The 21,476-nt window shown below is 40.0% G+C and overlaps 1 protein-coding gene across 1 annotated transcript; it reads left to right on the top strand.

The window, feature by feature from the left end:
- Positions 1-14,274: 14,274 nt before the first annotated feature.
- On the top strand, positions 14,275-16,845 carry Hmgn2l1 (high mobility group nucleosomal binding domain 2 like 1). The gene is made up of 3 exons (XM_039106588.2): positions 14,275-14,319; positions 15,851-15,901; positions 16,474-16,845. The coding sequence occupies exons 1-3, from the start codon at positions 14,275-14,277 to the stop codon at positions 16,792-16,794; spliced, it is 417 nt and encodes a 138-aa protein (XP_038962516.1). The 3' UTR covers positions 16,795-16,845.
- Positions 16,846-21,476: the final 4,631 nt, after the last annotated feature.

Genomic DNA, 21,476 nt, shown 5'->3' with positions numbered 1-21,476 from the left:
CAGGTTTTGTTGAATATTGGCTTTTGTAGTAGGATGTGTTGATTTTTTGAATTTCTTCTAATTCTGTCGTTATGTTTCCCTTTTCATTTCTGATTTTGTTAATTTGGACACACTCTCTGTGTCCTCTTGTTAGTCTGGCTAAGGGTTTAACTATCTTGTTGATTTTCTCAAAGAACCAACTTTTGGTTTTGTTGATTCTTTCAATGGTCCTTTTTGTTTCTACTTGGTTGATTTCTGCTCTGAGTTTGATTACTTCCTGTCTTCTACTCCTCCTGGGTGTATTTGCTTCTTTTTGTTCTAGAGATTTTAGGTGTGCTGTTAAGCTGGTGACATATGCTCTCTCCTGTTTCTTTCTGCAGGCACTCAGAGCTATGAGTTTTCCTCTTAGCACAGCTTTCATTGTGTCCCATAAGTTTAGGTATGTTGTACCTTCATTTTCATTAAATTCTAAGAAATCTCTAATTTCTTACTTTATTTCTTCCTTGACCAGGTTATCATTGAGTAGAGCATTGTTCAATTTCCACGTATATGTGGGCGTTCTTCCCTTATTGTTTTTGAAGACCAGCTTTAGCCTGTGGTGGTCTGATAGAATGCATGGGATTATTTCTGTCTTTCTCTATCTGTTGAGGCCTGTTTTTTGACCAATTATATGGTCAATTTTGGAGAAAGTACCATGAGGTGCTGAGAAGAAGGTATATCCTTTTGCTTTAGGATAGAATGTTCTATAAATATCTGTTAAGTCCATTTGGCTCATGACTTCTCTTAGTCTTTCTACATCTCTGTTTAATTTCTGTTTTCATGACCTGTCTATTGATGAGAGTGGGGTGTTGAAATCTCTTACTATTATTGTGTGCGGTGCAATGTGTGTTTTTAGCTTCAGTAAGGGTTCTTTTATGTATGTAGGTGCCCTTGTATTTAGAGTCTAGATATTGAGGATTGAGAGATCATCTTGGTGGATTTTTCCTTTGATGAATATGACGTGTCCTTCCTCATCTTTTTTGATGACATTTAGTTGAAAATTGATTTTATTCGATATTAGAATGGCTACTCCAGCTTGCTTCTTCCGACCATTTGCTTGGAAAGTTGTTTTCCAGCCTTTCACTCTGAGGTAGTGTCTGTCTTTGTCTCTGAGGTATGTTTCCTGAATGCAGCAGAATGCAGGGTCCTCATTGCTAATCCAGTTTGTTAATCTATGTCTTTTTATTGGGGAGATGAGACCATTGATGTTGAGAGATATTAAGGAACAGTAATTATTGCTTCCTGTTATATTCATATTTGGATGTGAGGTTATGTTTGTGTGCTTTTCTTCTCTGTTTTGTTGCCAAGATGATTAGTTTCTTGCTTTTTCTAGGGTGTAGCTTGTCTCCTTATGTTGGGATTTACCATTTATTATCCTTTGTAGCGCTGGATTTGTAGAAAGATATTGTGTAAATTTGGTTTTGTCATGGAATATCTTGGTTTCTCCATCTATGTTAATTGAGAGTTTTGCAGGATACAGTAACCTGGGCTGGCATTTGTGTTCTCTTAGGTTCTGTATGACATCTTTCCAGGATCTTCTTGCTTTCATAGTCTCTGGCGAGAAGTCTGGAGTGATTCTGATAGGTCTGCTTTCATATGTTACTTGACCTTTTTCCCTTACTGCTTTTAATATTCTTTCTTTATTTTGTGTATTTGGTGTTTTGACTATTATGTGACAGGAGGAGTTACTTTTCTGGTCCAATCTCTGGTCCAATATATTTGGAGTTCTGTAGGCTTCTTGTATGCTTATGGGCATCTCTTTCTTTAGGTTAGGGAAGTTTTCTTCTATGATATTGTTGAAGATATTTACTGGTCCTTTGAGCTGGGAGTCTTCACTCTCTTCTATACCTATTATCCTTAGGTTTGATCTTCTCATTGAGTCCTGGAATTCCTGTATGTTTTGGACCAGTAGCTTTTTCCCTTTTACATTATCTTTGACTGTTGTGTCGATGATTTCTATGGAATCTTCTGCTCCTGTTTCTGTCTTCTATCTCTTGTATTCTGTTGGTGATGTTTGTATCTATGGCTCCTTGTCTCTTCCTTTGGTTTTCTATATCCAGAGTTGTTTCCCTGTGTTCTTTCTTCCTTGCTTCTATTTCCATTTTTAATTCCTTCAACTGTTTGATTGTGTTTTCCTGGAATTCCTTCAGGGATTTTTGTGATTCCTCTCTATAGGCTTCTACTTGTTTATTTATGTTTTCCTGTTTTTCTCTAAGGGAGTTCTTCATGTCTTTCTTGAAGTCCTCCAGCATCATGTTCAAATATGATTTTAAATCTAGATGTAGCTTTTCTGGTGTGTTTGGATATTCAGTGTTTGCTTTGGTGGGAGTATTGGGCTCCGATGATGCCATGTAGTCTTGGTTTCTGTTGCTTGGGTTCCTGCACTTGCCTCTCGCCATCCGATTATCTCTGGTGTTACTTTGTTCTGCTATTTTTGACAGTGGCTAGCCTGTTCTATACGCCTGTGTGTCAGGAGTGCTGTAGACCTGTTTTCCTGTTTTCTTTCAGCCAGTTATGGGAACAGAGTGTTCTGCTTTCGGGCATGTAGTTTTTCCTGTCTACAGGTTTTCAGCTGTTCCTGTGGACCTGTGTCCTGAGTTCACCAGGCAGGTCATTTGGAGCAGAAAAGTTGGTCTTACCTGTGGTCCTGCGGCTCAAGTTTGCTTGTGGGGTATTGCTTATGAGCTCTCCAAGAGGGCAGCAACCAGGAGGACCTGCGCCGCCTTTTCCCAGGAGCCTCCGTGCACCAGGGTCCCAGATGGCATTTGATGTTTTCCTCTGGAGTCAGAAATGTGGGCAGAGTGTAGTCTCTTCTGGCTTCCCAGGCATGTCTGCCTCTCTGAAGCTTTAGCTCTCCCTCCCATGGGATTTGGGTGCAGAGAACTATTGATCCAGTCCCTTCAGATTCTGGCGGTGTCTGGGGCTCAGGGGACCTGCAGTTCCAGTGCCCCTATCTTCCGGTTCCCAGAGGCCGTATACAGTTTCCTCTTGGGCCAGGGATGTGGGCAGGGGTGTGCAGTATTGGTGGTCTCTTCCGCTCTTCAGTCTCAGGAGTGCCCACCTGTCCAGGCAGTGAGCTTTCTCTCCCACAGGGTTTGGGAGCAGTGAGCTGCGGGCCGGGATCAGCAAGGTTGGGAATCCAGCTAAAAACCAGAAGTGTTTGGTCCCAGAGGAAATTTGCCTGTGTTTGTCCTGAGACCACCGGTCAGGTCGCTTGGAGCAGAAAAGTTGGTCTTACCTGCAGTCCCAGGGCTCAAGTTTGCTCGTGGGTGTTGCTTTTGAACTCTCCGTGAGGGCAGCAACCAGGAGCTGCATGTACATTTTTGTCACCTTAAACTCTCCTTGGATGGCCAAACATATTTTTACAAGTAAGTGCGAACTTTTCTTAAATGAATGTTTTGGGACTGTTCATACAGTAGATTATATTTATCGAGTTTTGAATTTTGAATCAGGCTTGTAGCCATGAAATGAACATGTGTTTCTCATAAAATAGAATTCTTCACACATTATTTATTTTTGTTTGTTAATATTGTTTAAAGACTTCTGCATCTGTGCTCACAAGTGATAGTGGGCGATCATTTTCTCTTTGTGTTCCCTTTACTTTTCTCTTTTCCTATCAGAGTCACACTAACTTCATGAAATAAATGTAGCAGGGGTATTTCCCCTTTTGTATTTAGAGGAGATGGTATAGTTTGGAAATATGTCTATAGCTCTGGTTCTTTCTGGACTTGAGTCAGAGACTCACTTTCTTTTGTAATCTCCACTGATGTCACACCAGCCTTATTCAGTAAGATATAAGAAAGAACTCATGGGAATTTCTTCTGTAATATTCTGACACTGATTTTTTGCATAGATAGATTTTAAACTTTCAAGGTACATGGGAAAGGATAGGCACAATTATTAACAAGCTATTCTTTTTTTTCTGTTTTTATGTTTAAATCAAATAATTTGTTGGCTTTTTTTGAATGCTTAAAAAGGCATTTGAGAGCTAAAACTTACTGATCTCAACTTCTGGTGATATGAGAAATATCTGATATAATACTCTTCTCGGTATCTTCTATTTGTCTGAGAAGTAATTCAGCTTTTATTTGACACTTATGGTTTTTTTGTGGGGGTCCCACATTAACTAAAAACATTAGAACAGAGCATTTAAATTGCTGAAGGACTTTCTTTTGTAATCCAATCCCTAGCATTGGTTACCTAAGCATGAGGTACCCTTCTTATCCCATCCACACTAGGAAATGTATAGGTCCTTATGTGGTGCCCATGGTCAGAAATTGTGTTTTTTCTTTCTTAGGCAAAATGAGCAAGCAAATCCTTTCCTAGTGACCACCATTCCATCTATCATGTATCATGGTTTTCATAGACTTGTCTCCCTCCACACAATGACATAATCTGACTCACTTAATTGCTACTTTCCAACACAAGTAAATGTATTGCTGCTTATAAGTTAGGGTGCAATTTCTTAACCACATATGTTGGTTTAGTTATATAAGTTTTATCATCACTGTGATCAAATGTCTAAATTGACCAAACTAACTTAAAGAATGAAGACTTAGTCTGCCCCATAGCTGGAAAATTATCTTGGAATGTTTGTGGAAGTATGTGGTAGAAAGGATCATTGTCCCCAGTGACTATTTCCTTCAGCCAATTCCTGCCTTATAAAGGTTTCAACTCCTCACAAAATAAAGCCTCCGGCTGGGGAACAAGGGTAGGTAATGTACTCCATGCAATTTTTCTAAAACAGTGAACCATTTCATACTTAAATCCTGTTATTTCTCCCAGGACAGTGAAAAGGGTTTTCTCTTTTTTTCTGGCTGGAGAACCCTCCTTCTCCTCTGCTGTTTCCTCTCACTCCTCCTGCAGTCTTCTCTCATCTTCTTCCTCTAACTTGCTGGTTCTCAACCTGTGACTCATAATCTCTGTGGGGTCCAATGAACCTTTCGCAGGGTTTGCTTAAGACCATTGAACAGCAGATATTTACAGTATGATTCATGTAAGTAGAAAAATTTTAAAGTAGCAAAAAAAATGTTATGGTTGGAGGTCACCACAACATGAGAAACAGTATTAAAGTAGCACACTAGTAGGAAGGTTAAGAAACGCTGCTCTAAGTATTTGGGAAAAATCTATGCTCAGTATTATGTTGGGCAGCACTTAGGGCTGATTCCAACCTTCTGAAAACTATCCCTTATGCTGTTTTCTCCCTTCAAAAACAGGCTGTATCTAATGCCTAACTTCTAGTAGACAGAATATGACACAAATTATGAACATCACCTTTAGATATAAGTACAGTAGTACATATGTAGATTAAGGTCATTCATTTTATGCTCCAACATGCTTATGCTGGAGGAGTCCATCCTCTGGCTTGGAGCTGCCTTAGAGTAAGGCTTCTCAGGTGAAGAGGATCTGAAGGAAAAACTTTGCTTGAAATCCTGCTTCTATCATGAGAGTCTGTGTAGAATTAAATCTTAATAATATCCAAGTAGTTGATCTTATTTATTTATTTATTTATTTATTCATTTATTTATTTTACATCCTGTTTCATGCCCCTCTTTCCTTCAAGTCTCCCCTCATACACCCTCTTCCCCCATTTCACCTCCCTCTCTCCCCTGAGAAGGGGGGTGGGGATCCCTGGGTACTAACTCACCTTGGAGCATCAAGTCACTGTAGGACTGGGCACATCCTTTTTCACTGAGGCCAGAATAGGCAACTGTTTTAGTTAGGGTTTCTATTCCTGAACAAACATTAAAACCAAAAAGCAATTTAGGGAGGAAAGGGTTTATTCAGCTTACACTTCTACATTGCTGTTCATCACCAAAGGAAGTCAGGACTGGAACTCAAGCAGGTCAGGATTAGGAGCTGATGCAGAGGTCACAAAGGGATGTTTCTTATTGGCTTGCTCCCCTGGCTTTCTCCTATAGAACTCAATACTACCACCTCAGGGACAGGGCTGGGCCCTTTCCCCTTGATCACTAGTTGAGAAAATGCCTTACAACTGGGTGTCATGGAGGCATTTCCTCAACTGTGGCTCCTTTCTCTGTGATAACTCCAGCTTGTGTCAAGTTGACACATAAAATCAACCAGTTCAACAACTGAGTCAAGGGAATAAGATCCACAGGCAGGCAACAGAGTCAGGGACAGACAGCCTACTCCTTCAGTTCTTGGGGGACCTGCATGCAGACCATGCTACACATCTGCTTCATATATGTGTAGGGGTGCGGGGGGCAGCTAGGTCTAGCCAGCACTGCTCTTCAGTTAGTGGTTAAGGTTTTGGAACCCCTCAAGGGTCCAGGTTAGTTGACTCTATTGATCTTGCTGTGGAATTCATTCATATCTCTTCTGGGTCCTTCAAACCTTTTCCCAACTCTTCCACAATCTTTGCCAAGCTCCATTTTATGTTTGGCCATGACTCTCTGCATGTTTCATTCAGCCGCTAGGTGAAGCCATTTAGAGAACAGTCATGCTAGATTCCTGTCTGCAAGCATAAGCATATATCATTAATAGTGTCAGGGATTGGTTCCTGCCCATGGAATGGGTCTCAAGTTGGTCAGGTCATTAGTTGGGTAATTTCCTCAGTCTCTGTTCTTTCTTGAACAATGCACTTCTTGAAGTCATGGCTGTCAGTATGAAGTGGCCACTTTAGACTCCATATCCGCCACTGCTAAGAGTCTCGACTAGAGTAACCTCATAAACTTCCTGGCCTTCTATTCCATGTCTCAGGCATGTTGTGAAGATGCCCCTCATTCCCACAAGCAGCCAATTTCCATTCACTCTCCTGGCCCTCTCTCCCTGGCTCTCTCCACACCTAATCTCCCCCATTCCCCTCCTCATATTCTCTCCCACTCAGTTCTCTCCCTCCCTCCCTCCCTCCCTCCCTCCCTCCCTCCCTTTCTGATGGCTGTTTTATTTCCCCCTATCAGTGAGATTCAAGCATCCTCCCTTTGCCCCTCCTTGCATCATGGAATTTGCAGGCAAATGAATAGAACGAAAAGATAGCATCCTGAGTGAGGTAACTCAAATCCAAAAGTACATGCATATTATGTACTCACGTATAACTCTATTACTCATAAAGTACAGGATACCTGTGCTACAATCCACAGACCCAATTAGATAACCTTAATAGGTTATCTCCCCTCTGTTAAACCCTTATATGACAGTAGTCCTGACAACTTCATGGCTATAGTCAGTGAGAGACACACTAAGTCACATTCACAGAATTCTAGGTGTCTCAAACCACTAAATTTTGAGCTAACTCCCTACATAACAGTTTAAGCTCATAAAAAAAAACATTCAGGAAAACCTTCTGTATCATTGTTCTGTTTGAGCGTTTAGCTCCCATAGATATACGAGCATAAAAATATATGCCTCTTGCGTTCCACCTGACATCCTATCTGACATCTTTCTGACCAAACGTGATTTATAATAAACCTTAAATATGAGGCTGATTAGCAAAGTGGTGGTGGTGTTGATGGTGATGGTAGTGATGGTGGTGGTGGTGGTGGTGTGTGTGTGTGTGTGTGTGTGTGTGTGTGTGTAGCAGAGAGTGGGAAGGAAACATATTAGGAATGACATTTTATGTCTTAAAAAGCTGACCTTTTGGAAAATACCACTGTGTATATTTAAAATATTAATATAGGCTCTTGCTGTTAGTAGGCAGAAGGGGTTGTTGTCACAAGTGACCTTTTATTGAAGTAAAAGAAAATTGACAGTTTTATTAGTAAGAGTATCAGATGGGAAAATGCAAAGGAGGAGGAGAAGCTGCCGCAGTAGTAATTAGTTACATGGGCTGAGTATTTTTAGGCAGCTGGCGTTTTAGACAAGGGGAATCAAGTTAGGACTCTTGATCTCCTTCCACTAAACCCAGTATAAATTATGCCTACAACTGGGGAAGAGATAGTCCCAGACATTCCTTTTGCAGGAGTTAGATAAAAACTCTTTTTCTATTTTTCGTTTCATTTGTACTAACGAACACTTTTCCTCAAGAAAAAGTCATACAGAAAAGTCTTGAATTTTCTATCATCTATATACTTATTCAACAAATACTTTCTAAGTCCTCATGACATACTTATTCTTTTTTCTAGGTTCATAAATATCTGTGATTAATAAAAGAAACATACAGTTCTTTCCCATGGGGAGTATGGGAAGATAAAAAGTAATCAGAAAATCTGTAATATGCTGGAAAATTGAGATCTCCTTAAGAAAGACTCAAAGCGTATTCCTTACCTTCACACAGTAATTTATGAAAACTCTGGGAAATTGACTCTTGCTATCCCTGGGATGAAATAATCCCCAAATATTAAAAGCTTCACATCAGTAATATAAGTCTCATCTGCATAGACTAATCAAGACTCTTGTTGAGTGAAGCCCTTACATTACCAGCCTGTTTTGGGGGACAATTACAGTAACAGACAACTGTTTTTCACCTTGTGTGTCTTCCTTCATTCTCTTTTACATCCTTCTTTGATGGTCAGTTTCTTACCCTTTCAGATCTGGGTAGAGAAGAAGGACCAGTTTCCTTGTGGGTATTTATTGCCATATGTTGGCTTTGCTGTGCCCTGGGCTTGGCCAAGACACAAGGCTTTTTTAATAAGATACTATGAAAGAAGCCTCAGGGGTGCCTTACATGGAAAACACTTGCCCCATTTCTCCCTCTGCATATAATTGCTAAGCTCTTTCCAGCTGAGAGAGTGCATCCAGGTAAGGAGAGCTTGCAGTCTCTCTGTCTCTCTTCTCTCTCTCTCTCTCTCTCTCTCTCTCTCTCTCTCTCTCTCTCTTCCTCCCTCCCTCCCTCCCCTCCCCCCGTGTGTGTGTGTTTCTGTGTGTGTACTTGCCTGTAAACAAATGTGTAGAGGCTAGGGGATTGATGTTGAGTATATAACATCAATAACTCTCTTCTTCCTTCCTTCCTTCCTTCCTTCCTTCCTTCCTTCCTTCCTTCCTCCCTCCCTCCCTCCTTCTCTCCCTCTGCTCTTTCTTCCTTCCTTTCTCTCTCTCTTTCTTTCTTTCTTTCTTTCTTTCTTTCTTTCTTTCTTTCTTTCTTTCTTTCTTTCTTTCTTCTTACCATCCAAAATGCTGCTCCCCTCCCAGTCCCAAAATCACAGAGTCCCTCCTCTCATTCCCCCTCCTCTTCTCCTCTGAGCAGGTGAGGACCCTGGATATACTCCTGCCAAGGTGCATTAAGTTTGCCAGATTAGGTGTGTCCTCTCCCACTGCGACCAGACAAGGAAGCTATGCAGACTGAGTTGCACTTGTGTTACATATATGCCAGGGGCCTTATTCCAGCCAGTGTTTCTTCTTTTGTTGGTGACTCTGTCTCTAAGAGCTCCCAGAGGTCCATACTTGTTGACCCTGTTGATCTTCCTGTGGGGTTACCATTCGCTTTTGGGCTTTCAATCTTTCCCCTAGATCTTCCATAAGAGTCCCCTACCTTTATTCAATATTTGGCTCTGAGTATCTGCAGCCTCTCAAAAGACAGTTATGATAGGCTTCTGTCTGCATACATAATAGAATATCCCTAATAATGTCAAGCACAAATGCCTGACATTTCTTCAGTCTTTGCTCCATTTTTGTCTCTGCATTTCTTTTAGACAGCATAACTTTTGAGTACAAGGTTTTGTGGGTCAGTTTGTGTCCTCTGGGGGTTCTGCCTGGATACAGGAGGTAGTCTCCTTAGGTTCCATGTCCACACTGTTAGCCATCTCAGCTAAGGTCATCCAGATTGACTCCTGGGAGCCTCTCCCATAAAAGGTCTCTAGGACTTCCTAGAAATTCCTTCTATGCCCGCATCCCCAGTAGCTGCAGATATCTATTAATTCTTATAGCCTTCTGGGCCCCACTCCTGTTTATCCCTATACCTAATCCTGCCCCCCATTTCCCTACCCTTCCCCTCACTCACCCAGATTCCTTCCTCCCTCTACTTCCTATGAATATTTTGTTTCCTCTCCTTAGTGTGATTCAAACTTTTTTTGTTTGTTTGTTTCACTACTTTTGGTCCATGGGGTATCTATTAGATATTCTAGAGTTTATAACTAATATCCACTTATCAGTGAGTATATAACATAGATGTCCTTTTGAGTCTGGATTACCTCACTCAAGATGATATTTTCCAGTTCTTTCCATTTGCCTAAACAATTCATGGTGTTGTTGTTTTTAATAATTGAATAATATTCCATTATGTAAATGAAATACCTGAAAGGAACATCAATGGCTCAGACTCTAAGATCAACAACTGATAAATGGGACCTCAGGAATCTGAAAAGCTATTGTAAGGTAAAGGACACTGTCAGTAGGACAAAACATCAGCTTACAGATTGGGGAAAGATCTTCACTAACCCTACATTTGAGAACTAATACCCAAAATATATGGAGAACACAAGACATTAGATTCCAACAAGCCAAATAACACAATTTAAAAATGGCATACAGAGCTAACAGAGAATTCTCAACAGAGGAATCACAGATGGTGCAGAAGCACTTAAAATTCTAAATCCTTAGTCATCAGAGATGCAAATCAAAATACCCCTGAGATTCTACCTTACACCAGCCAGAATGGCTAAGATGAGATCTAAGGTTCAGATGAGGGGAGCACTCCTCCACTGACGTGGATTGAGAACAGAACGTGAACAACCACTTTGGTAATCAACCTGCAGGCTTGAAGAGAATTCTATGCTGAGGATTTGTCCTGAGAGGCCCTTTATAACCTATAAGAAATGTGAGAATTGGAGCTATTTCTGAACCCCTGCACTGTCTGTGTCTGTTGTAATGGCACCTAGAACAATCACAAGTGAATTCTCTGTGTGAGGCTTTTTTCCTGGCTTGGCTCTAATAGCAAAACGGAGTCTCCAAAAGGTTTCATGAAATCGAGATCACGTGATCCTTCCTGATCTTCTCTACTCAGAGCCAGGGGGTGAAAACACGCAGAAAATCAATAACTCCTTTCTGAAATGTTTACTTTTAGCTTCTTCATAAACTTGAAAGGACAAAACAAACAAACATACAAAAAACAAAAAACAAAAAACATGTTCTCCAAGCCTTTGGATCCTTAGCAATCTATACTCTAAACCGTGCAAAGACTTGCAATCTACTGCTTTATTGCCAGGATCCTATGGTGTTAATGGAACTATAGACAGAAAGAACTGGACATGGACTGTCTGTCATATGTTCCAGCTAATGATGATATAAGTAATTTTAAAAAATAGTAAAAATGTGATATAGGATATTATTATGGTGATTAAACAGTCATTTAACAGTCATTAAAGAGATTTTATAAAGAAGCTATAGGAGTATTGAAGGGGCTTTGAGATTCTTCTTCAAACATAATTTATGCAACCTAAAGGAGGGGGTTCTAATTTATGTTTCTCTAGTATTGTCCACTCCTCCCAGCCCAGAACTTGGCAATGGAGAATGTTTAGTTTGTGTTTTGTTGGTAGAGTAGTTGATGAGCTGAATATCAGAGACGTCCCTCCTTGTTGATTCTCTTAGCTGTGGAGCTATACACCATTTGAAATATGTTCTTCGCATGTCAGGTTGTGGGTTTCTGCTTTTCTTTTTGTTTATCCTCAGACTTTGAGTAGAATTCTTTGTGCTCAGACGTTTCCTCACAGTGTACTCAAACATTTGTCTGGAAAAAGCACTCTTTAAAGAATGTGCTGTGCATTTTTAGGGATGATTAACTTTGAAGAGGACCTCAGTCTCAGGTTTGAACCTGTCTTGGTGTGTTCTGTAGTTCTTCTTTTACTGATATATTTATGGATGTGCAAAGGAAACTTAGACATTTACAGAAAACTTTATGAATATTTGAAGAAATGCCCATCAAGTGGAGTTTACGGACTAAGTACTTTTATAGTACAAAAAAAAATAGCTGACATAGAACTGGGAGTCAAGTGGGAGAAGTAAGTGTAAGTCACATGAAATCCACTTACTGAAAAATAAATATACGTTTTTATGAAGGACCCTGAAGCAGCCAAGGGCTGTTCTTGTAGGTTATTCTTACACTAATCTTGGTATGAAACTTCTTCCACGTCTAAAGAATTGCTGTCTTCAAATGAGCTGCCAAATACAATCCAGGGACAATGGAAGCTGTTCATATAATTTAAGAACCAAGAGTATATTATTAAACCAGTGGCTTTGACATTTTGTTTCAAGAACTTTAAAGAAAAATAGACAAGGAAAATAGTATTTCTCCAAGCAATGATAAAGACTGAATTGTCTAATATATAAATATCTGGTGGCTATATGTTGCTTCATGCACTGCTCCTTCCTTCAGTTTAGGTTGATTAGTAATATAATATATACTAATCACTGAGCTCAGTACAACTCAGGCAAGAAAACCATGGCCTACTTTTCATCGTGAAAATGTCTATTGTATAGAACATCTAATACTTGGGACACCCTGAGTTCAACAAGATGTATTGTCACCTGTTATGTGACTTTTAAAATGTAACAATTAAAGTATTTAAAGGTATACAGATGGGTCCCATTTGGCCCCATTGGTCAATGCTGGTGCATGTACAGAAGTAAGGTTCCCTACTCCTGTTCATTAGCAGCTCTGTGTACACTTCTAGAAGTCCAGTGCTTGCCATTCAGATTTCTAGTATAGATATAAACCTCTCAAAGTCTCAAGTGCTTTATTGAATATTATATGCTAAAGAAAATTATAAGTTGATTTTCTTAGACAACTGTATGGTGAGCTTTAAGATTGGTTGCTTTTTGGAGGCATTATGAATTTCTGATTCTATGTATGGAAACTTCATCTAGGTCAAGCATCATACATACTTGTCATGTGAAGCATCAACCATAGCAGCAAATTTCAGAAAAGCAAAGAAGAAAAGGATGACCAAGTATGGTTGCTGCTTGTAGACACAGCTGACCCAGCTGGCAGTGAACCTCTCCAGAGACAGACAGCCATCTGCACAGCTGCTTATCACTGAGCACAGTTACTGATGAGGCCAGTCCTGTTTTTCCTCAGGAATTTCTGGTGAGAATTGTTTTTATGAATGCTTGTAGGTTTTAAGTACTTTGAATGTCTTTGTTTCTTTGTAATAAATTGCTTATGTAAATGACCAGACTTATGCCCTTTTCTGTATCTATGCTGCTTATCAGAGAGGTGGAAACAGCTTCTGCATACTGTGAATTCAATCTGACTGACTGACTGATTGATTGATTGACTGGTTGAGTTGCTTTGCTGAATATGTTAGTCAGTTCTAAGCTGAAACATAGAACTAGATATTGCTTCTGTCTTTCTCTCAGAACACCTGTCTCTAGAACATGTGGCTAATAGAAGACATGTGCATGTGGAAAAGAAATTAACTGTCCCGATATATGATCCTGCTAAGAGAGCCAGTCCCAGTTACATCAAAACTGGCTTTGGACACATGAGTCAGTTTAGCTAAGTCCAGAATAACTCAAATCACTAACCACATAATCACAAGAAAAATGAACGATTACAGTTTCATGCCATAGGAAAATAAAATGAAGACTTATGCTAATTACTGGATGTCCCCCTTTTCAGTAGAACCCATATTCCTACTGTTACCTAGATTATCTGTAACATCTCAGCAGCAAGCTTATTTGAATACTGAAATAGATATATTGTCTAGAAAACAAGTTATATGTGGATACTAATGAAAACTTAGAAAATGATTGAGGAGGTCAGATGCTGGGAGAAGTGTGGACATAGATGCTTTCATTGAGCTCATCTGATAGGTCAAGGTTTAAAAAATGACTTTCACTATGTGAATTATAAGTGAAAAGATGTATTATAAATAAATAGATGAATAAATAAATAAAAACATAAACATGCCTTTATATCACATCTCTGGTGATTTTGAGCATTTCTGAATGTTTTCTATTGTTTTATTACACATCGCACAGATCTGAGTTCAGCCATTAAACTTCATTCCGTAACAGACAAATTGCTACTATTATTTCCATTTGAGTGGGATAATGTCATAGTCAGGGTACTCTTTAGAGTTTTTCCCTCTTGGGAGAAATTTTGCCTGCTCTAATGTGGCTAGGATTGAATATGAAAGTGGGATATGACACTTGGCTATAACTAGAGGCTTGAGAAAATAACCATCTTCCTTCAACTGTATATGAAGAGTCTCAGAAAAATAGTCCTCTAAAATATGTTTTTATAAATTGTTCCCTGAGCGTGTATTTTATTTTATTCTTATAACAAAAATGAATATAGGGCAGGTGTTCTAGGCAATAGTTCCCATGGTGTAGTGGTAGGTGGATAAGACTTATGGAAGAATTATGGTGACAGAAGACAGGTATGCATTGGAAGTGATAGGTGAGAAAGTGAGAATCTTAGTTGGATGCCAAAGAATGCCAGATTTATACCCCACCCAGGGCAAATGATGTCTCAACAAAAAGTGAATAAATTTCTTGAGGAAGCTCCTAAGAGCTTGAGCAGTGTATCTACCAATCTAAATGACTGATATAGTCATGGTATGAAAATGAGATTAAACCACAATCTCAACACACACATTTTATGAAATTGTGAGGATGGATTAGAACCACTCACACACATGAAGCTAACTGTTATACCTAAGATTATGTAAATTCTGACAGTGTAACGAGGGTTGAAGTCAAGTGGCTGTATGATCCATCAGTCAATCATTCCCCTTACGTTTAGTTGAGTGTCATAGCTCCTGACAGAAAAGATTCAACCGATGGTGCAGGGTTTAAAAGCCAATCCACAGAAGGGGAAAAAAAAAACATTTTCATCTCCTTGTGAGTGCAGAGATGTGGACCACACTTTGTGATTCATATCAGCGTTTTAGAAGCATTCTCAGGACTAGGTGCTGTGCCTCATGTGTGAGTCAGTCTGGAGGCTGATATGAAGTTATTGGAGTGACTTAGAAACTTCAGCCTGGAAGGTGGGGCTGTTTAAGTGTTGTTCTTCTTCACCCATCCCCTCCTCTGTCCCTCCCTCCTTCTCTCCTTCCCTCCCCCTCCCTCCGTTAACCCCCTCCCCCTTCTCCCCCTCCCTCCTTCTTCCTTTTCTTGTCTTCTCATGTGAAGCAATGATATCCTACAGAACGGTAATTCCTGATCTGTTAAAAGAAAACCCTTCATGTTAGACACTAGGCCAGCGGTTCTCAACCTCCCTAATGTTGTGACCTTCTAATGGCATTCCTCATGTTGTGGTGGCCCCCAAACATAAAATTATTTTTGTTGCTACCTCATAACTGTAATTTTGCTAGCTATGAATCATAATATAAATGTCCATGTTTTCTGATGTCTTAAGTGGCCCCTGTGAAAGGGTCATTTGACTTCCAAAGCATCCCTACCCACAGACTGGAACAACTGTACTAGATTGTGCCCTTCCAAGGCCAAGTATCAGAGTGCCAGAATCATGTGGCTGAAGCTACTCACTTCCAGAAGCAGCTGGAGGTATTTGCTAAGACTGCAGTTATATGAAATGGAATATACTCATATTGGCATTAGGATAACATCAGTCAAACTCGGTCTCATAAACCTCCAAAAGAAATGCAGCATTTGATGCGAGGTTTATGTGATAAGTGAAGAGAAGAGCAATATTGTAAGATTCGCTTTTGATCCCAAAGAGTCTCCTCAAGAAAAGTCTTCCCGCGGCGGTGCCAGTATTGAATTCAGAGAGACGACTGTTGACAGCTCAAAGAAATATTTACATTCTGCCTATAAAGAATGGAGATTGTTTAATAAAAGAAAACCAGAGGAAAGATGTGTCATCACAATACAACAGTGTACCAACGGCATACCAAACCTGCGTCTGACAATAGGCTCCAGGAACATTAGTTTTCTTTGAAAGGGTGTCTGAGTGTTACTAATATCTGGGAAATTTCAGAACAGAAATGCTGTGGAATGCGAAGGCTACTGTCAAGAAGGTGCTGGAAAGGTAGTGTGGACTCACACTCAAATTCTTTTTTACTGTCCAACGCAGCAGCTTTGAGCCCAAAGGGCTGCTCAAGGCAAGTGTAAGGGTATCAAGTTGAGTGAAATAAACCAGACTCAGATGAGTGTAACTTCTCTCACATAAAAGGAAACTAGGAAAAGGGTAAACATACCTACGAGTCAAAGAGGGATTACTAGGAACTAGGAAGGAATACAAGCGTAGTGGGCAGTACGTGTGGAGAATGAATTGGCACGCACATTGCATGGAATATGCCCCTGAAAAATTATCTCGGTGAACTCTGTTAATTTGCAAACTACTATCAATTATAATAATAAATGAACCTCTTTCAAGATGCAAAGCCAAAGAAATAAATACGTTAAGGTACAAAGGACAAAAAGGGAAAACTCAACTCCTGAACCCCACATTTCAAATGTGTCCGTGCTCTTTTCCCAAAACACATGCATATTCAATGTTGATATGTAGCTGGTTGCCATTGTATTTTATAACACATACGCAGATTGTTCCTAACATAATTTTCCATCTTTAGATGGTATAAAAGAAATTAGTTGGAGTAGTGTGAAGAAGCAGCGAGGACGACCCCCGGATGGATCAAACCCACGCTGTATACCCCTGTTCAGAGCCGCCATGACCCAAGAAAGGCTGGAGGGGATGCTGAAGGAGACGAAGCCAAGGTGAAGGACGAGCCACAGAGAAGATCTGCAAGGTTGTCTGCTAAACCTGCTGCTCCTACAAAGGCCCCTGCAAAGAAGGGAGAGAAGGTTCCCAAGGGGAAGGGGAAGGTCGATGTCGGTAAGGATGCGAATAATCCTGCAGAAAACGTTGATGCCAAAACAGACCAGGCACGGAAAGCTGACAGTGCTGGAGATGCCAAGTGACACGTGTGCATTTCTGATAACTGTGTACTTCTGGTGACTGACGGTACAATTTGAAATACAATTTTTATCAAGTTTTATAAAAATGCAGAATTTACTTTTTTTTCTAAACTATATTGTTAGCACACAGAACACTTCACTGTTGGGAGGAAAGGATCATGTGTCACTAACAAAATATCACCCAAGCTAGATTGAGGACAGGAAACCTCTTTCCTTGATAATCTTGAAAGGGTCCTGTTGGCTTCCAGGAGAGACATCCTGGTCTTGCATAGGTGGCCAAAAAAAACCCCAAAAAACAAAAAAAACCCCAAAAAACAAAACAAAAAACCAAACCAAAACAAAACAAACAAAAACAAAACAAACAAAAACAAACAAACAAAAAAAAACAAACGTGGTCTGGGAAAACTCTAAATTCATTTTTATCCTCTTCCCCCCAGTACCATCAACATAGACTCAATTCCCTTAAAACCAGAGACCTGTTGGAAAATGACCTCCAAGATTGGTTTTCTAGTCTATTGAGCAATGAGGACTTTGCAGTGACTTCATTGAGTGTTCTCAGAAGATCGCTGGTTCCTTTTACAAGAGACTGTGGCTCTTCTGATTGATAATTCTGCCATGTTCAGTTCCTGACAGTCAGGCTTGGTGTGGAGAAAGTCATTAAACAGCATCCTTAATGTGAAATGTCAACCCTCACTCTAAGCTACTTTCCCCCTTTCAAAGCATTGAGTGAAGATTTCATTGGGTTTATAGTGGATTTCTGATCTTTGTAGTCTATACAAAAAGGCAATTTGGAAGTTCTTGTATATTGTTGATCATCTGCCATGTCTTGCCTGAAATACAATGATTGTTTATGAAAAGTATCTTTAGTAAAGTTGGTTCCAGTTAAATAAAAGAAATTAGGCACCATTAGAAACCATACATCTATGAGGACTGCCTACATGGTGCAGTGGGTAAAGACACTTGAATACCACCATGCTGACCTGAGGTTTTTCCTAGGATCCAACAGGCAGCAGGAAAAACCTGACCCTTAAAGGGAACACCCATATAGAATGGGAGGGGGAGGAATTAGGGGGATGTTTGCATGGAAACTGGGAAAGGGAATAACATTTGAAATGTAAATAAAAAAAATACCCACTTTGATAAAGATGGGGAAAAAAAAAAGAACAGTCTTTTAACTCCACACACAAGGTGTGCTATGTGTTGCCCATGTTTATACATGCACATATACAATTGGGAAAAATAAAAAAAATTAGAAGGAAAGGATGCTTGAATTGTGATCTTTTCTGAACTGAGCATTATGCACCCAGTCCTTGCTCATGTTGTGGGGCAAAGAATAGTCAACAGTCTATAGTGGACCATAATGCCAATCTGGATGATTGATGGGTTAGGCATATGAAGTCAAAGTTTGCCTAGAAATGTTTTGACTTTACAATGTATAAGCTGATGGGCTGCAAATGCTTCATCAGTGGAGAACCATCATTTTTAGTGCTGAAAAATTCTACAAGACAGAGTCCTATGGTCTCCAAGATTTACAAACCTCTGCTTCCTTTAAATTAACTATTTAAAAATTGTATGTGTGTGTATGTCTGTTCGTCTGCATAAGAACCCTGAAACAACTTTCCAAAAACAAGAAGGAACAACCAGCAAGGTTTCAGTAAAAGATACCAGTCCAGGCTTGACCAATCGGAAGGAATGTCACAGCAACTCAGTGTGTTAGGGTCACAGTGTGGAAGGCACCAGGGGTGAGAGAATTTTGCCTAACACTAGTGGACTGTCCATCTTGATCAGGTTGTCCACATGAGTATGGCTTCAACAGGAGACAGTCAGTGAGGGTCCACTCAGCTTTTCTACAACTAAAGAAAATAGCATGATTAGATTCATTTTAGTAAAAGAGAAACTAAAAAGAAAAAAATTTAACATGTGTTGTTTCTTCAAATGTAAAGTCTAAGACCTACACGCACCCTGAAACAACCTTCCAAAAATCAGATGGTACAGCCAGTGAGGAACTATAATTTTTGTTCTTACAAAAAAGTAGGGTACACTTGTCACCCTGAGATACTGTGACTGAGCATTCTATATTGAATGGCTTATAAAACAGAAATTCTTTTGCTTATTGACATTAAGTTTTTCTATTCTTGAGAATTCCATAAATGTATACAATGATGCATGATTGTATCCAGTCCCCCTCTCATTCCTTTCCAGCTCCCCATAGGTTTTCACCAACATATCTATGGATATGTCCATGTTCCATTAATTCTAAGTGCAATCTTCTAAAACCGAGTAATGCTGCCCTTATGGTTATAGATAGAAAATACCACTGGAGCATGGGAAGTCTAGTTGTGGCCAAACATTAAAGAAATCGATCCTCTTCCTTGTTCCAGAAGCTCTCAACTACCAGTAACTTCTTTGTAAAGGATGGAGCTAAGGGAACACCTCTCCCATTTATGCCAAAAACTTCGTGTGGGCTCATCTTCTGCAGGTCCTGTACAAGCAATCACAATTTCTGTTAGTTCATGGATGTGATGGTTACATCAGCCCTGAAATTTGCATTTCATAACTCTGTTTTACCAGCTGACTTCTCTATTCTTTCTACTTCTCCTTCTGCAATGTTAGTTGAGCCTAGGTAGTGGTACAGGAGTGAGATGAGGTTGAAAAAGATATCCCATTTAAGGCTGAGCTCAGCCTCTTTCAGAAACTAGTTTCTTGCATTTCTAGAGGATGGACAGTCCAAAATCAGAGTGCTGATAAAATAAGTTTCATTCGAACACTGATCTTTTGAGTGAAAATTTGTAGCCATCTTGTATATTCACATGATCTTTTTGGTACATCTGCATGCAAATAAAAAGTAGGAAATAGATGTGGAGCTAAGAGATGCACTTTCTGCTTCTGATGTCTCTTTCAGTATGGATACGAATCCCAATATGAGGGTCCAAACCAAATTAGCTAGTATTTGTATGTTAATACTTCTGTGTTTATACCTTAATGTATAAATTTTGGGGCACACAATTCAGTTCATTGCACAGAGAAAGGAAGCTTTGTGTAGCATTTGTCGTGCAGGGACAGGCAACAGATGATATGCATGTTGTCTTCAAGGGCAGAACAGGAGGAAGTATGGACTTTCAGATATTCATTAGCAATTCAGCATAATTATAGAAGACACTGTGCTGTGAAAAGATGCACAAAACTGGGGGCTGTTCTTTGCACTCAAAGAACAAAACTTATGAGGATCAATAATCATCAACTTCTGTTATACTTCATTTTACTGGATACTATATTGAATATGTACATTTATATATTGTATAAATATGTTCACTAAATTTATTGTGCTATTTTAATATGACATATTTGATCAATAAACATTTATGTGATACTACATCTGGGTACATTTGCAAATGCTTTATAAATATCAAATCATTGAATACTCATAAAAATCCTTGTACATGTGGTTGTCAGTTTAGAAATAAAGACTCTGTGGCTCAGGGTTAAATGTATCTGAAGCTGGAAACTGCACTGTAGAAAGACTGACCCCTCTGTTTTGAGAATCCTCACTTCTCACCAGGACACCCTCCTAGTCCACCCTCCCTGAGTGAGCCTCCATTGCCCTCCTTGCTGGTTAAAAGGAGAGCTTACCAGAAAAGGGCAAAGCATGTATTCAACTGGAGCGAAGGCAATCTCTTCTTGTTCTTTAAGAAAAATGTTCTATCTAGAAGAAGGTCTGGCCAGCTCTCTGTTTTCTTTCATTTTCATTTGATGCCACTTCTGATGGGTTTGTCTTGAGGCAACTTTGTAATTCCAGGCTCCCCTTTGGAGTTGGGTAAACCACTGGTTCAAAGCAAAGAGTTGGGCCATTTTCCATTTTTTTTTTTTGGTTTCTTTTTTTTTTTTTTAATTAACTTGAGTATTTCTTATATACATTTCAAGTGTTATTCCCTTTCCCGGTTTCCGGGCAAACATCCCCCTCCCCCCTCCCCTTCCATATGGGTGTTCCCCTCCCAACCCTCCCCCTATTGCCGCCCTCCCCCCAACAGTCTAGTTCACTGGGGGTTCAGTCTTAGCAGGACCCAGGGGTTCCCCTTCTACTGGTGCTCTTACTAGGATATTCATTGCTACCTATGAGGTCAGAGTCCAGGGTCAGTCCATGTATAGTCTTTAGGTAGTGGCTTAGTCCCTGGAAGCTCTGGTTGCTTGGCATTGTTGTACATAAGGGGTCTCGAGCCCCTTCAAGCTCTTCCAGTTCTTTCTCTGATTCCTTCAACGGGGGTCCTATTCTCAGTTCAGTGGTTTGCTGCTGGCATTCGCCTCTGTATTTGCTGTATTCTGGCTGTGTCTCTCAGGAGCGATCTACATCCGGCTCCTGTCGGTCTGCACTTCTTTGCTTCATCCATCTTGTCTAATTGGGTGGCTGTATATGTATGGGCCACATGTGGGGCAGGCTCTGAATGGGTTGATCATCCGTCTTCAGTTTCATTTGTTCTAGGCATCTAGGGTAATTCAAGCATTTGGGCTAATAGCCACTTATCAGTGAGTGCATACCATGTATGTCTTTCTGTGATTGGGTTAGCTCACTCAAGATGATATTTTCCAGTTCCAACCATTTGCCTACGAATTTCATAAAGTCGTTGTTTTTGATAGCTGAGTAATATTCCATTCTGTAGATGTACCACATTTTCTGTATCCATTCCTCT

The sequence above is a fragment of the Rattus norvegicus genome, chromosome 3 (genome assembly GCF_036323735.1).
Source record: "Rattus norvegicus strain BN/NHsdMcwi chromosome 3, GRCr8, whole genome shotgun sequence".
In the NCBI taxonomy this organism is placed as follows: domain Eukaryota; kingdom Metazoa; phylum Chordata; class Mammalia; order Rodentia; family Muridae; genus Rattus; species Rattus norvegicus.
The sequence above is the reverse complement of the archived record's forward strand: the minus strand, read 5'-3'. Positions and strand labels throughout refer to the sequence as shown.

Excerpts from the sequence above, each read along its gene's own strand:
- Hmgn2l1 (XM_039106588.2), top strand. The coding sequence starts at position 14,275 with ATGGTGACAGAAGACAGGTATGCATTGGAAGTGATAGGTGAGAAA. Across the intron at positions 14,320-15,850 it reads TGGAAGTGATAGGTGAGAAA|AACAGAAATGCTGTGGAATG; the intron begins GTGAGAATCTTA and ends GGGAAATTTCAG. Across the intron at positions 15,902-16,473 it reads GTCAAGAAGGTGCTGGAAAG|TGTGAAGAAGCAGCGAGGAC; the intron begins GTAGTGTGGACT and ends TAGTTGGAGTAG.